The following is a 13,343-nucleotide window of genomic DNA, read 5'->3' as shown; positions in this document are numbered from 1 at the left end:
AGTATGTTCCTGACAGTATACTGACCTCTCTTCTTTAACAGTATGTTCCTGACAGTAGACTGACCTCTCTTCTTTAACAGTATGTTCCTGACAGTAGACTGACCTCTCTTCTTTAACAGTATGTTCCTGACAGTAGACTGACCTCTCTTCTTTAACAGTATGTTCCTGACAGTAGACTGACCTCTCTTCTTTAACAGTATGTTCCTGACAGTAGACTGACCTCTCTTCTTTAACAGTATGTTCCTGACAGTAGACTGACCTCTCTTCTTTAACAATATGTTCTGAACAGTAGACTGACCTCTCTTCTTTAACAGTATGTTCCTGACAGTAGACTGACCTCTCTTCTTTAACAGTATGTTCTGAACAGTAGACTGACCTCTCTTCTTTAACAGTATGTTCTGAACAGTAGACTGACCTCTCTTCTTTAACAGTATGTTCTGAACAGTAGACTGACCTCTCTTCTTTAACAGTATGTTCCTTACAGTAGACTGACCTCTCTTCTTTAACAGTATGTTCCTGACAGTAGACTGACCTCTCTTCTTTAACAGTATGTTCCTGACAGTAGACTGACCTCTCTTCTTTAACAGTATGTTCTGAACAGTAGACTGACCTCTCTTCTTTAACAGTATGTTCCTGACAGTAGACTGACCTCTCTTCTTTAACAGTATGTTCCTGACAGTAGACGGACCTCTCTTCTTTAACAGTATGTTCTGAACAGTAGACTGACCTCTCTTCTTTAACAGTATGTTCCTGACAGTAGACGGACCTCTCTTCTTTAACAGTATGTTCTGAACAGTAGACTGACCTCTCTTCTTTAACAGTATGTTCCTGACAGTAGACTGACCTCTCTTCTTTAACAGTATGTTCCTGACAGTAGACTGAGCTCTCTTCTTTAACAGTATGTTCCTGACAGTATACTGACCTCTCTTCTTTAACAGTATGTTCTGAACAGTAGACTGACCTCTCTTCTTTAACAGTATGTTCCTGACAGTAGACTGACCTCTCTTCTTTAACAGTATGTTCCTGACAGTAGACGGACCTCTCTTCTTTAACAGTATGTTCTGAACAGTAGACGGACCTCTCTTCTTTAACAGTATGTTCTGAACAGTAGACTGACCTCTCTTCTTTAACAGTATGTTCCTGACAGTAGACGGACCTCTCTTCTTTAACAGTATGTTCTGAACAGTAGACGGACCTCTCTTCTTTAACAGTATGTTCTGAACAGTAGACTGACCTCTCTTCTTTAACAGTATGTTCCTGACAGTAGACTGACCTCTCTTCTTTAACAGTATGTTCCTGACAGTAGACGGACCTCTCTTCTTTAACAGTATGTTCCTGACAGTAGACTGACCTCTCTTCTTTAACAGTATGTTCTGAACAGTAGACTGACCTCTCTTCTTTAACAGTATGTTCCTGACAGTAGACTGACCTCTCTTCTTTAACAGTATGTTCCTGACAGTATACTGACCTCTCTTCTTTAACAGTATGTTCCTGACAGTAGACTGACCTCTCTTCTTTAACAGTATGTTCCTGACAGTAGACGGACCTCTCTTCTTTAACAGTATGTTCTGAACAGTAGACTGACCTCTCTTCTCTCTGCAGAACCTGATGGCCAAGGCGTTGTACGACAACGTCCCCGAGTCCCCGGAGGAGCTGGCCTTCCGGAAAGGGGACATCTTAACAATCATTGAGCAGAACACGGGCGGCCTGGAGGGGTGGTGGCTCTGCTCGCTACACGGACGCCAGGGCATCGCCCCGGGCAACCGCCTCAAGCTGCTGATTGGTCCAATGTTCGACGCCCAGTCCCCTATCGCCCAATCATCACCTATAGGCTCAGCCTACCAGCAGAAGGCCGTGTCATCGTCCCAGGGGCTGTATCAGGTGCCCCCGTCCCTCCAGAGCCCGGGGCAGCAAGGGATCTACCAGGTACCCCTGGGACAAGATGTGTACCAGGTCCCCCCTCAGAGGAATGCCCTGGCTGCAGACAACACCCCCAGCAAGGTAAGCCAACTGGAGAGGGGGGGGGGGGGGGGGTTGCAGACAGACAGAGGGCTGGATAGAGAAAGAGAGTGGGGGGGGGGCAGACAGACAGAGGACTGGATAGAGAGAGGGGGGGGCCAGACAGACAGAGAGAAATTGTGAAAAATACTAACTGCTCAGCTAAAGCCGGTCCCCTGGCAAGAAGAGACAGAGGGCTCTGAGATGTTCAAACGGCATTAAATGGAGCTTTAAACCATGGCCTGTTCTGTTGTCCTGCCCTGTGAGGGTACTACCACATCACTGGTCCCAGACCAGTTTAACCCATGGCCTGTTCTGTTGTCCTGCCCTGTGAGGGTACTACCACATCACTGGTCCCAGACCAGTTTAAACCATGGCCTGTTCTGTTGTCCTGCCCTGTGAGGGTACTACCACCTCACTGGTCCCAGACCAGTTTAAACCATGGCCTGTTCTGTTGTCCTGCCCTGTGAGGGTACTACCACATCACTGGTCCCAGACCAGTTTAAACCATGGCCTGTTCTGTTGTCCTGCCCTGTGAGGGTACTACCACATCACTGGTCCCAGACCAGTTTAAACCATGGCCTGTTCTGTTGTCCTGCCCTGTGAGGGTACTACCACGTCACTGGTTCCAGACCAGTTTAAACCATGGCCTGTTCTGTTGTCCTGCCCTGTGAGGTTATTGCCACGCCACTGGCCCCAGACCAGTTTAAACCATGGCCTGTTCTGTTGTCCTGCCCTGTGAGGGTACTACCACGTCACTGGTCCCAGACCAGTCTAAACCATGGCCTGTTCTGTTGTCCTGCCCTGTGAGGGTACTACCACGTCACTGGTCCCAGACCAGTCTAAACCATGGCCTGTTCTGTTGTCCTGCCCTGTGAGGGTACTACCACATCACTGGTCCCAGACCAGTTTAAACCATGGCCTGTTCTGTTGTCCTGCCCTGTGAGGTTATTGCCACGCCACTGGCCCCAGACCAGTTTAAACCATGGCCTGTTCTGTTGTCCTGCCCTGTGAGGCTACTGCCATGCCACTGGCCCCAGACCAGTCTAATGAGAGTCATTACACAGACACAGTCACAGGGTGGAGGGATTGCAGGGCTGCAATGTGAAATGAAATGTGGACAGGGTGTGCCGAGATGTTAGTTCACCACAGGGCAGTGTTTTTATTCACATAGACAGAGAGAGACTCCCATTTGGCTTATTTGTGTGTTGGCGAGCTGTGTGTAGGGCCAAGGAAGCCACAGAAGGGCACTGAACAGGGCACAACTCATGGAAAAGCCAACAGTGCAGAGTTGTGTTTTTATGCTGTTGGTGTTTGGTGGAGTCCAGCAACAGCTGCATGTATTTAGGTGTGTCTGTACTCAAATACTGTACACCAGCTCACAGACAACAACCAAGTCCAGTGCAAATGGATTCACCAGTCATCTACATGTCTATTCATGTTCCAGGCAGTACAGTACAGCTGTGTATTTTTATACTGTAATAAGCTAGTTATACTCTTCAGCAGGGTTCCCCAACTGGCCAGCGGTTCATTTTATTTGCCCCCCAATTTTCTGAGTAAAATAATTCTTTGTATTTGTTGGACAAGACTGTAAAAACACCAGCAAATCAGCTCCAATTTATTTTAATTCGGGAAATGTGTTTAAAAAATGTCCCACGTATAATAGAGAGATACACTACATGTCCAAAAAGTATGTGGACAGCTGCTCGTCAAACATCTCATTCCAAAATCATGGGCATTAATATGGAGTTGGTCCCCACTTTGCTGCTATAACAGCCTCCACTCTTCTGGGAAGGTTTTCCGCTAGATGTTGGAACATTTCTGCGAAGACTGGCTGCCATTCAGCCACAAGAGCATTAGTGAGGTCAGGCACTGATGTTGGGCCATTAGGCCTGGCTCGCAAGCATTCCAATTCATCCCAAAGGTGTCAAATGGGGTTGAGGTCAGGGCTCTGTGCAGGCCAGTCAAGTTCTTCCACATTGATCTCAACAAAACCATTTCTGTATGGACCTCCCTTTGTGCACGGGGGCATTGTCATACTGAAACAGGAAAGGGCTTTCCTCAAACTGTTGCCACAAAGTTGGAAGCACATAATCGTCTATAATGTCAATAACAGCACTTTTACAGTTGACCGGGGCAGCTCTACCAGGACAGAAATTTGACGAACTGACTTGTTGAAAGTCACTGAGCTGTTCATTAAGGCAATTCTACTGCCAATTTTTGTCTACGGAGATTGTATGGCTGTGTAATTGATTTTAAACACCTGTCAACAACTGGTGTGGCTGAAATAGCCAAATCCACTCATTTGAAGGAGTGTCCACATACTTTTGTATATATAGTGTACAGTATATATGATCATATGGGGCGGCAAGTAGCCTAGTTTTTAGAGCGTTGGACTAGTAACCAAAAGGTTGCAAGATTGAATCCCTGAGCTGACAAGGATAAAAATCTGTCGTTCTGCCCCTTAACAAGGCAGTTAACCCACTGTTCCTAGGCCATCATTGAAAATAAGAATTTGTTCTTAGCTGACTTGCCTAGTTAAATAAAGGTAAAAATAAAAATGAAATATACAAATGTAAGCACGGTTTGAATTATTGTGTTTTTGTCAAATATTATATCTGTTTGGGCTTTCTTGTGGAAAATAATTATAACCAGTTCTTAACCTGAACTGGATAGGTACTCTACTCCATCTCCTTAGGAGAGGGGAAATAATTATAACCAGTTCTTAACCTGAACTGGATAGGTACTCTACTCCATCTCCTTAGGAGAGGGGAAATAATTATAACCAGTTCTTAACCTGAACTGGATAGGTACTCTACTCCATCTCCTTAGGAGAGGGGAAATAATTATAACCAGTTCTTAACCTGAACTGGAGAGGTACTCTACTCCATCTCCTTAGGAGAGGGGAAATAATTATAACCTGGCGAAATGTATTCTGTCTGTGGGTATTTTCAACATGGCTTGAGTTGGCAGAGACGTTACCCAACTAAGGTGTGTTTGTGGGGTAAATAGGGAGCTGGTGCTTAGGAGACTGTGGCTGTCTCCCAAATGACAACCTATTCCCTTCATAGTACACTACTTATGACCAGGGCCCACAGGGAAAACAGCAAGGCATGTGCCCATAGAGCTCTGGTTAAAAGTAGTGCAATATAAGGTATAGGGTGCCATTTCAGACACATCCCTATTCACACTCACAGACCAGTCCTACCATCACACTCACACTCACAGACCAGTCCTACCATCACCATCACACTCACACTCACAGACCAGTCCTACCACCACACTCACACTCACAGACTAGTCCTACCATCACACTCACACTCACAGACCAGTCCTACCATCACACTCACACTCACAGACCAGTCCTACCATCACACTCACAGACCAGTCCTACCATCACACTCACACTCACAGACCAGTCCTACCATCACACTCACACTCACAGACCAGTCCTACCATCACACTCACACTCACAGACCAGTCCTACCATCACACTCACAGACCAGTCCTACCATTACACTCACAGACCAGTCCTACCATCACACTCACACTCACAGACCAGTCCTACCATCACACTCACACTCACAGACCAGTCCTACCATCACACTCACAGACCAGTCCTACCATCACACTCACAGACCAGTCCTACCATCACACTCACAGACCAGTCCCACCATCACACTCACAGACCAGTCCTACCATCACACTCACAGACCAGTCCTACCATCACACTCACAGACCAGTCCTACCATCACACTCACACTCACAGACCAGTCCTACCATCACACTCACACTCACAGACCAGTCCTACCATCACACTCACAGACCAGTCCTACCATCACACTCACACTCACAGACCAGTCCTACCATCACACTCACAGACCAGTCCTACCATTACACTCACACTCACAGACCAGTCCTACCATCACACTCACAGACCAGTCCTACCATCACACTCACAGACCAGTCCTACCATCACACTCACAGACCAGTCCTACCAACACACTCACACTCCCCCTCTCACTGACAGGGAGCTTTACTAAGGGAACGGAATGAAGTCTTTGTTAATAAGGCCAATTAAATGTGTCTTTATGAATGTGTCTATACTTGTGTATAATTGCCTTTTTTTAGATTAAATTGAGTCTGCGTCAACGTCTGAATGTCCAATCTGTGTTTGGCAAAGTGGTGCAGTCAGATTTCAGCTGTGTTGCTGGCCATTAAAGAGAGCAGAAATGCTGTCTCTGTGTCCTCTGTGGAGTCCAGACAGACAGACAGGGCTGTTTTCCACCCGGCTCCGAGTTACTCAGAGAGCTAGGCCCAAATGGACAACAACCTCTCCCTCAATGTGAGCAAGACAAAGGAGCTGATCGTGGACTATAGGAAAAGGAGGGCCGAACAGGCTCCCATTAACATCGACGGGGTTGTAGTGGAGCGGGTTGAGAGTTTCAAATGCCTTGGTGTCCACATCCCCAACAAACTATCAGGGTCCAAACACACCAAGACAGTCGTAAAGAGGGCACAACAACACCTTTTCCACCTCAGGAGACTGAAAAGATTTGGCATGGATTCCCAGATCCTCAAAAAGTTCTACAGCTGCACCATCTAGAGCATCCTGACCGGTTGCATCACCGCCTGGTATGGCAACCGCTCGGCATCTGACCGTAAGGCACCACAGAGGGTGGTGCGTACGGCCCAGTACATCACTGAGGCCAAGCTTCCAGCCATCCAGGACCTATATACTAGGCAGTGTCAGAGGAAAGCCCAAGTGGTACCGGAGTGACAAGTCTAGGACCAAAAGGCTCCTTAACAGCTTCTATCCCCAAGCCATAAGACTGCTGAACAATTAATCAAATGGCCACCTGGACTATTTACATTCAAACACTGCTGCTACTCCCTGTTTATTATCTATGCATAGTCACTTTACCCCTACCTACATGTACACATTACTTGATTAACCGGTGCCCCCTCTATATACAGTTGAAGTCGGAAGTTTACATACACCTTAGCCAAATACATTTAAACTCAGTTTTTCAAAATTCCTGACATTTAATCCTAATAAAAATTCCCTGTCTTAGGTCAGTTAGGATCACCACTTTATTTTAAGAATGTGAAATGTCAGAATAATAGTAGAGAGAATGATTTATTTCAGCTTTTACTTCTTTCATCACATTCCCAGTGGGTCAGAAGTTTACATACACTCAATTAGTATTTGGTAGCATTACCTTTAAATTGTTTAACTTGGGTCAAACGTTTCGGGTAGCCTTCCACAAGCTTCCCACAATAAGTTGGGTGAATTTTGGCCCATTTCTCCTGACAGAGCTGGTGTAACTGAGTCAGGTTTGTAGGCCTCCTTGCCCGCACACGCTTTTTCAGTTCTGTCCACAAATTTTCTATGGGATTGAGGTCAGGGCTTTGTGATGGCCACTCCAATACCTTGACTTTGTTGTCCTTAAGTCATTTTGCCACAACTTTGGAAGTATGCTTGGTGTCATTGTCCATTTGGAAGACCCATTTGCGACCAAGCTTTAACTTCCTGACTGATGTCTTGAGATATTGCTTCAATATATCCACATAATTTTTCTCCCTCATGATGCCATCTATTTTGTGAAGTACACCAGTCCCTCCTGCAGCAAAGCACCCCCACAACAGGATGCTGCCACCATCATGCTTCACGGTTGGGATGGTGTTCTTCGGCTTGCAAGCCTCCCCCTTTTTCCTCCAAACATAATGATGGCCATTATGGCCAAGCAGTTCTATTTTTGTTTCATCAGACCAGAGGACATTTCTTCAAAAAGTATGATCTTTGTCTCCATGTGCAGTTGCAAATCGTAGTCTGGCTTTTTTATGGCGGTTGAGCAAGACAAAGGGCTTGCAGTGGCTTCTTCCTTGCTGAGCGGCCTTTCAGGTTATGTCGATATAGGACTTGTTTTACTGTGGATATAGATACTTTTGTACCTGTTTCCTCCAGCATCATCACAAGCTCCTTTGCTGTTGTTCTGGGATTGATTTGCACTTTTCGCACCAAAGTATGTTCATCTCTAGGAGACAGAACGCGTCTCCTTCTTGAGCGGTATGATGGCTGCGTGGTGCCATGGTGTTTATACTTGCGTACTGTTGTTTGTGCAGATTAATGTGGTACCTTCAGGCATTTGCAAATTGCTCCCAAGGATGAACCAGACTTGTGGAGGTCTACAATTTTTTTTCTGAGGTCTGGGCGGATTTCTTTTGATTTTCCCATGATGTCAAGCAAAGAGGCACTGAGTTTGAAGGTAGGCCTTGAAATACATCCACAGGTACACCTCCAATTGACTTATGTCAATTAGCCTATCAGAAACTTCTAAAGCCATGACATAATTTTCTGGAATTTTCCAAGCTGTTTAAAGGCACAGTCAACTTAGTGTATGTAAACTTCTGACCCACTGGAACAGTGAGTTATAAGTGAAATAATCTGTCTGTAAACAATTGTTGGAAAAATTACTTGTGTCATGCACAAAGTAGATGTCCTAACCGACTTGCCAAAACTATAGTTTGTTAACAAGAAATTTGTGGAGTGGTTGAAAAACGAGTTTTAATGACTCCAACCTAAGTGTATGTAAACTTCCGACTTCAACTGTAGCCTCGTTATTGTTATTTTATTGTGTTACTTTTTATAATCTTTTACTTTCTTGAACTGCATTGTTGGTTAAGAGCTTGTAAGTAAGCATTTCACTGTTCACCTGTTGTATTCGGGGCGAATGTAAGAAATAAAGTTTGATTTGATATTCCATATATTTATATATAATGCAATACTTTTGACCAATAGGGTCCCATTTGTGAAGCAGTCCTGGTCTAGGTTGATGAAGTAAGAGGAGTGCTCAGCCCTGTCGTTGATTGGCTGAGAGCTGTAGACAGGTTATATGCTGTTTAGGTGTTCTGTTTGATTGAGCTGGTTAGAAGAATGGATTTCCTGGTTGCCAAGCACACACACACACACACACACACACACACACACACACACACACACACACACACACACACACACACACACACACACACACACACACACACACACACACACACACACACACACACACACACACACACTTCCTCCTCCGAGGAATCAAATGGTAATGGGCACTGAGGCAACCTCCTGCACTGATGATCCCCTCTCATATTCCACCAAAGCCACCATGTGTCAACATGTCATCCCCAACAGTGAAAGAACCCAGCATGGTGTGTGTGTGTGTGTGTGTGTGTGTGTGTGTGTGTGTGTGTGTGTGTGTGTGTGTGTGTGTGTGTGTGTGTGTGTGTGTGTGTGTGTGTGTGTGTGTGTGTGTGTGTGTGTGTGTGTGTGTGTGTGTGTGTGTGTGTGTGTGTGTGTGTGTGTGTGTGTGTGTGCCAACCCCGCTGTGCAAATCCAGATTGTCGACTGGTTATTTTCTGTTCATGTTGTATATAAAGGCACACTGAGGTTTGGCACTGGCTCTAGCTAGCTTTCTCGGGCTGCTCAGTTTGATGCTGTGGCCCTCCCTGTCTGTCCTTGACTGACCCTCCAGGGAGGGTGAGCTAAAGCGTCCCACAGCTGCCCCATTCAAGGCCCCAGTGTTGGCCCGAAGCTGGAAGCTATCCCTGGGTCTCTCGGCTACACAAAGAGCCCCTCACATGGAAGCCAGGAGCTGCCTTGTACCACTTTGTCACCCTGGTGTTAGAGGGAAGATTATCATCAGCCACTGGCACTGCTTCTTTTTTAAATTATTTTACAGCTCTGATTCTGAAAGGTGTGTCTGTTTCCCTCTCTCTCTCTCTCTCTCTCTCTCTCTCTCTCTCTCTCTCTCTCTCTCTCTCTCTCTCTCTCTCTCTCTCTCTCTCTCTCTCTCTCTCTCTCTCTCTCTCTCTCTCTCTCTCTCGCGCGCTCTTTCTTTTTTTCTCTCTCTCTTTGACTTCCCGGTTGTTTCTCTGTAATTCCCCCTGTGTGAGTCAGGCAGTGAGGTCACAGCGCTCAAAGACGGAGTCGGGTTGGAGTTCAAAGGCCCCGCCAAGCCTCTTATCTACTCCTACCAGGCTGGAACGCCTTCTCTGCTTCACATCCTGCATTACAAGGCTCCTTCTATGGGCCCTTCCTGTCACTATGTTAAATAGCCATAAAGAGATTCTATTATTCATTGATGTGGACTATGGACATACCATCAGGACAGACAGGAACACAGAGGGACTGAGTTAATAAACTCCCACAAGTCACAGAGGATTGAGGAAGTGCACTGCTTGGGTAACTGAGCCGTCCGTTAGCTTGATAAGATGATTTTATTTTTGAGGTAACCCGGTTAAGCACCAATGTACTGTATGGACTTGTTTGTGAGGCTTGACAGACATATTTTCTCCCTCTAATCATGTGTGGAAGGGACCCAGCAGCAGATAAATGAATGATTCCTTCCTGTGGCGCTCCACTCCTTTAGACACTTGTCTGCTCTCTGTTGTCGCCGTGGTGACGAATCACTGGCATGTGTGAATTGACCCAGGGCAAGGTCATAAATCTCATTGTATGAAAAGCCATTGGCCCCGTCCTGCCACCGCATACAGAGAGAGAGAGAGAGAGAGAGAGAGAGAGAGAGAGAGAGAGAGAGAGAGAGAGAGAGAGAGAGAGAGAGAGAGAGAGAGAGAGAGAGAGAGAGAGAGAGAGAGAGAGAGAGAGAGAGAGAGAGAGAGAGAGAGAGAGAGAGAGAGAGAGAGATCATTTCCGGAAAAGTTCTGCAGTGCAAAGGAGTAAGAAAGAGGAGTGAAAGTAAAGAAGGAGGACAGGAAATGCTTGGCTGAATGGTGACTTACATTTTCCCATGTTTAACATCTATACTGGCAGGGGTCAGGGGTCAGACCAGACATTTCTCATCCCCTCTTTCCGCTTTTTTTTTACTTTCTCAGAAGTCAAGAAGGACATCTTAATAATGAATAATGAATGAATAAAGAAGTCAAGAAGGACATCTAAATAATGAATGAATAATGAAGTCAAGAAGGACATCTTAATAATGAATAATGAATGAATAAAGAAGTCAAGAAGGACATCTTAATAATGAATAATGAATGAATAACAAAGTCAAGAGGGACATCTTAATAATGAATTCATTTCTAGAAAGTAAACTGGAAATGACCATGCCATCATTAAAACTACCCCCTATCAGTATAATCACATTAAAGTTGGGTCCTGTCTTGAGAAGCCCTTTGATCAGAGGGAATAAAATATTATCCTTATTAGCGATGTAATCAGTGTGTGTGTGTGTGTGTGTGTGTGTGTGTGTGTGTGTGTGTGTGTGTGTGTGTGTGTGTGTGTGTGTGTGTGTGTGTGTGTGTGTGTGTGTGTGTGTGTGTGTGTGTGTGTGTGTGTGTGTGTGTGTGTGTGTGCTCCCTTTTGCCCCTCTTTATGCCCAATCTCTGTTTAGATTTTGATTTGGCCACATGGTCACACCGTCGTCATGGAGACGGCTGATTGAGGACTCTTGGGTTTGTCCACGTAATTGCCTGCATTAATTAGTTTGTCACTTTAATAGGCCACCGTTGCTCCGAGCTGTGTACGGGAACATTAGGCGAAAAGCTGGAAAAGTAACCTATAATAACACTGTAAAGCTATCCGACAGTGATTCAGCAACCGCAGGTGCCCCCTTGAAACCAAGAGGCAAGGCTATTAAAGAAACTCTGTCACAGCCCTTCCCTTTGGAGTGATAGGAGGAATAACCACTCTCCTCTACGTTCTGAATCACCTATCGGGTGGCAGCAGATTGAATTTCACTGGTACCCACATGTATCCTGGAGTCTGCCTGCATGACTCCTGCACTCCCTCAGTGTCAAAGCTGACAGAGGCTAACAGTAGATGGGGGATGGAAGGTGGGGGGTGAGCGGGGATGGTGGAATGGTAGGTAATATGAGAGAAGGCGTCGGCATGCTTCAGTTCTGCTGGGTAAAGGTGCCGGCATGCTTCAGTTCTGCTGGGTAAAGGCGTCAGCATGCTTCAGTTCTGCTGGGTAAAGGTGCCGGCATGCTTCAGTTCTGCTGGGTAAAGGCGTCGGCATGCTTCAGTTCTGCTGGGTAAAGGCGTCAGCATGCTTCAGTTCTGCTGGGTAAAGGTGTCAGCATGCTTCAGTTCTGCTTGGTAAAGGCGTCAGCATGCTTCAGTTCTGCTGGGTAAAGGCGTCGGCATGCTTCAGTTCTGCTGGGTAAAGGCGTCGGCATGCTTCAGTTCTGCTGGGTAAAGGCGTCGGCATGCTTCAGTTCTGCTGGGTAAAGGTGTCGGCATGCTTCAGTTCTGCTGGGTAAAGGCGTCAGCATGCTTCAGTTCTGCTGGGTAAAGAAGTCGGCATGCTTCAGTTCTGCTGGGTAAAGGCGTCGGCATGCTTCAGTTCTGCTGGGTAAAGGTGCCGGCATGCTTCAGTTCTGCTGGGTAAAGGTGCCGGCATGCTTCAGTTCTGATGGGTAAAGGCGTCGGCATGCTTCAGTTCTGCTGGGTAAAGGCGTCGGCATGCTTCAGTTCTGCTGGGTAAAGGCGTCTGCATGCTTCAGTTCTGCTGGGTAAAGGCGCCGGCATGCTTCAGTTCTGCTGGGTAAAGGCGTCAGCATGCTTCAGTTTTGCTGGGTAAAGGCGCCGGCATGCTTCAGTTCTGCTGGGTAAAGGCGTCGGCATGCTTCAGTTCTGCTGGGTAAAGGCGTCAGCATGCTTCAGTTCTGCTGGGTAAAGGTGCCGGCATGCTTCAGGTCTGCTGGGTAAAGGTGCCGGCATGCTTCAGTTCTGCTGGGTAAAGGTGCCGGCATGCTTCAGTTCTGCTGGGTAAAGGCGTCGGCATGCTTCAGTTCTGCTGGGTAAAGGCGTCGGCATGCTTCAGTTCTGCTGGGTAAAGGCGTCGGCATGCTTCAGTTCTGCTGGGTAAAGGCGCCGGCATGCTTCAGTTCTGCTGGGTAAAGGCGCCAAGCAGAACTCAGCTAGCCGAACCAAACGAGTGTGCTCACATACTCTTTTAAAAGACTTTCGCTTGAAAAACAAGAAAGAAGCGCACTAGTACTGTTTGTCCATTTTGAGATGCTGTAGCCACCCCCTGTATAAAGCCTCCACATTGACTCGGTACTGGTACCCCCTGTATAAAGCCTCCACAATGACTCGGTACCAGTACCCCCTGTATAAAGCCTCCACATTGACTCGGTACCAGTACCCCCTGTATAAAGCCTCCACATTGACTCGGTACCGGTACCCCCTGTATAAAGCCTCCACATTGACTCGGTACCGGTACCCCCTGTATAAAGCCTCCACATTGACTCGGTACCGGTACCCCCTGTATAAAGGCTCCACATTGACTCGGTACCAGTACCCCCTGTATAAAGCCTCCACA

At 46.6% G+C, this 13,343-nt stretch overlaps 1 protein-coding gene across 2 annotated transcripts in view; it reads left to right on the top strand.

Moving 5' to 3' along the window:
- Positions 1–13,343, top strand: part of LOC139555263 (enhancer of filamentation 1-like) — a 78,614-nt gene that overhangs the window by 47,043 nt on the left and 18,228 nt on the right. For both annotated transcript variants that reach the window (XM_071368923.1, XM_071368922.1), the window contains exon 2: positions 1,603–2,001. In XM_071368923.1, the coding sequence (XP_071225024.1) occupies positions 1,609–2,001 (393 nt within the window). In that variant the 5' untranslated portion in view covers positions 1,603–1,608. The remainder of the gene's footprint in view (positions 1–1,602; positions 2,002–13,343) is intronic.

Source organism: Salvelinus alpinus, chromosome 26 (assembly GCF_045679555.1).
Source record: "Salvelinus alpinus chromosome 26, SLU_Salpinus.1, whole genome shotgun sequence".
Lineage (NCBI taxonomy): Eukaryota > Metazoa > Chordata > Actinopteri > Salmoniformes > Salmonidae > Salvelinus > Salvelinus alpinus.
This window is presented reverse-complemented; position numbering and strand designations above follow the sequence as displayed.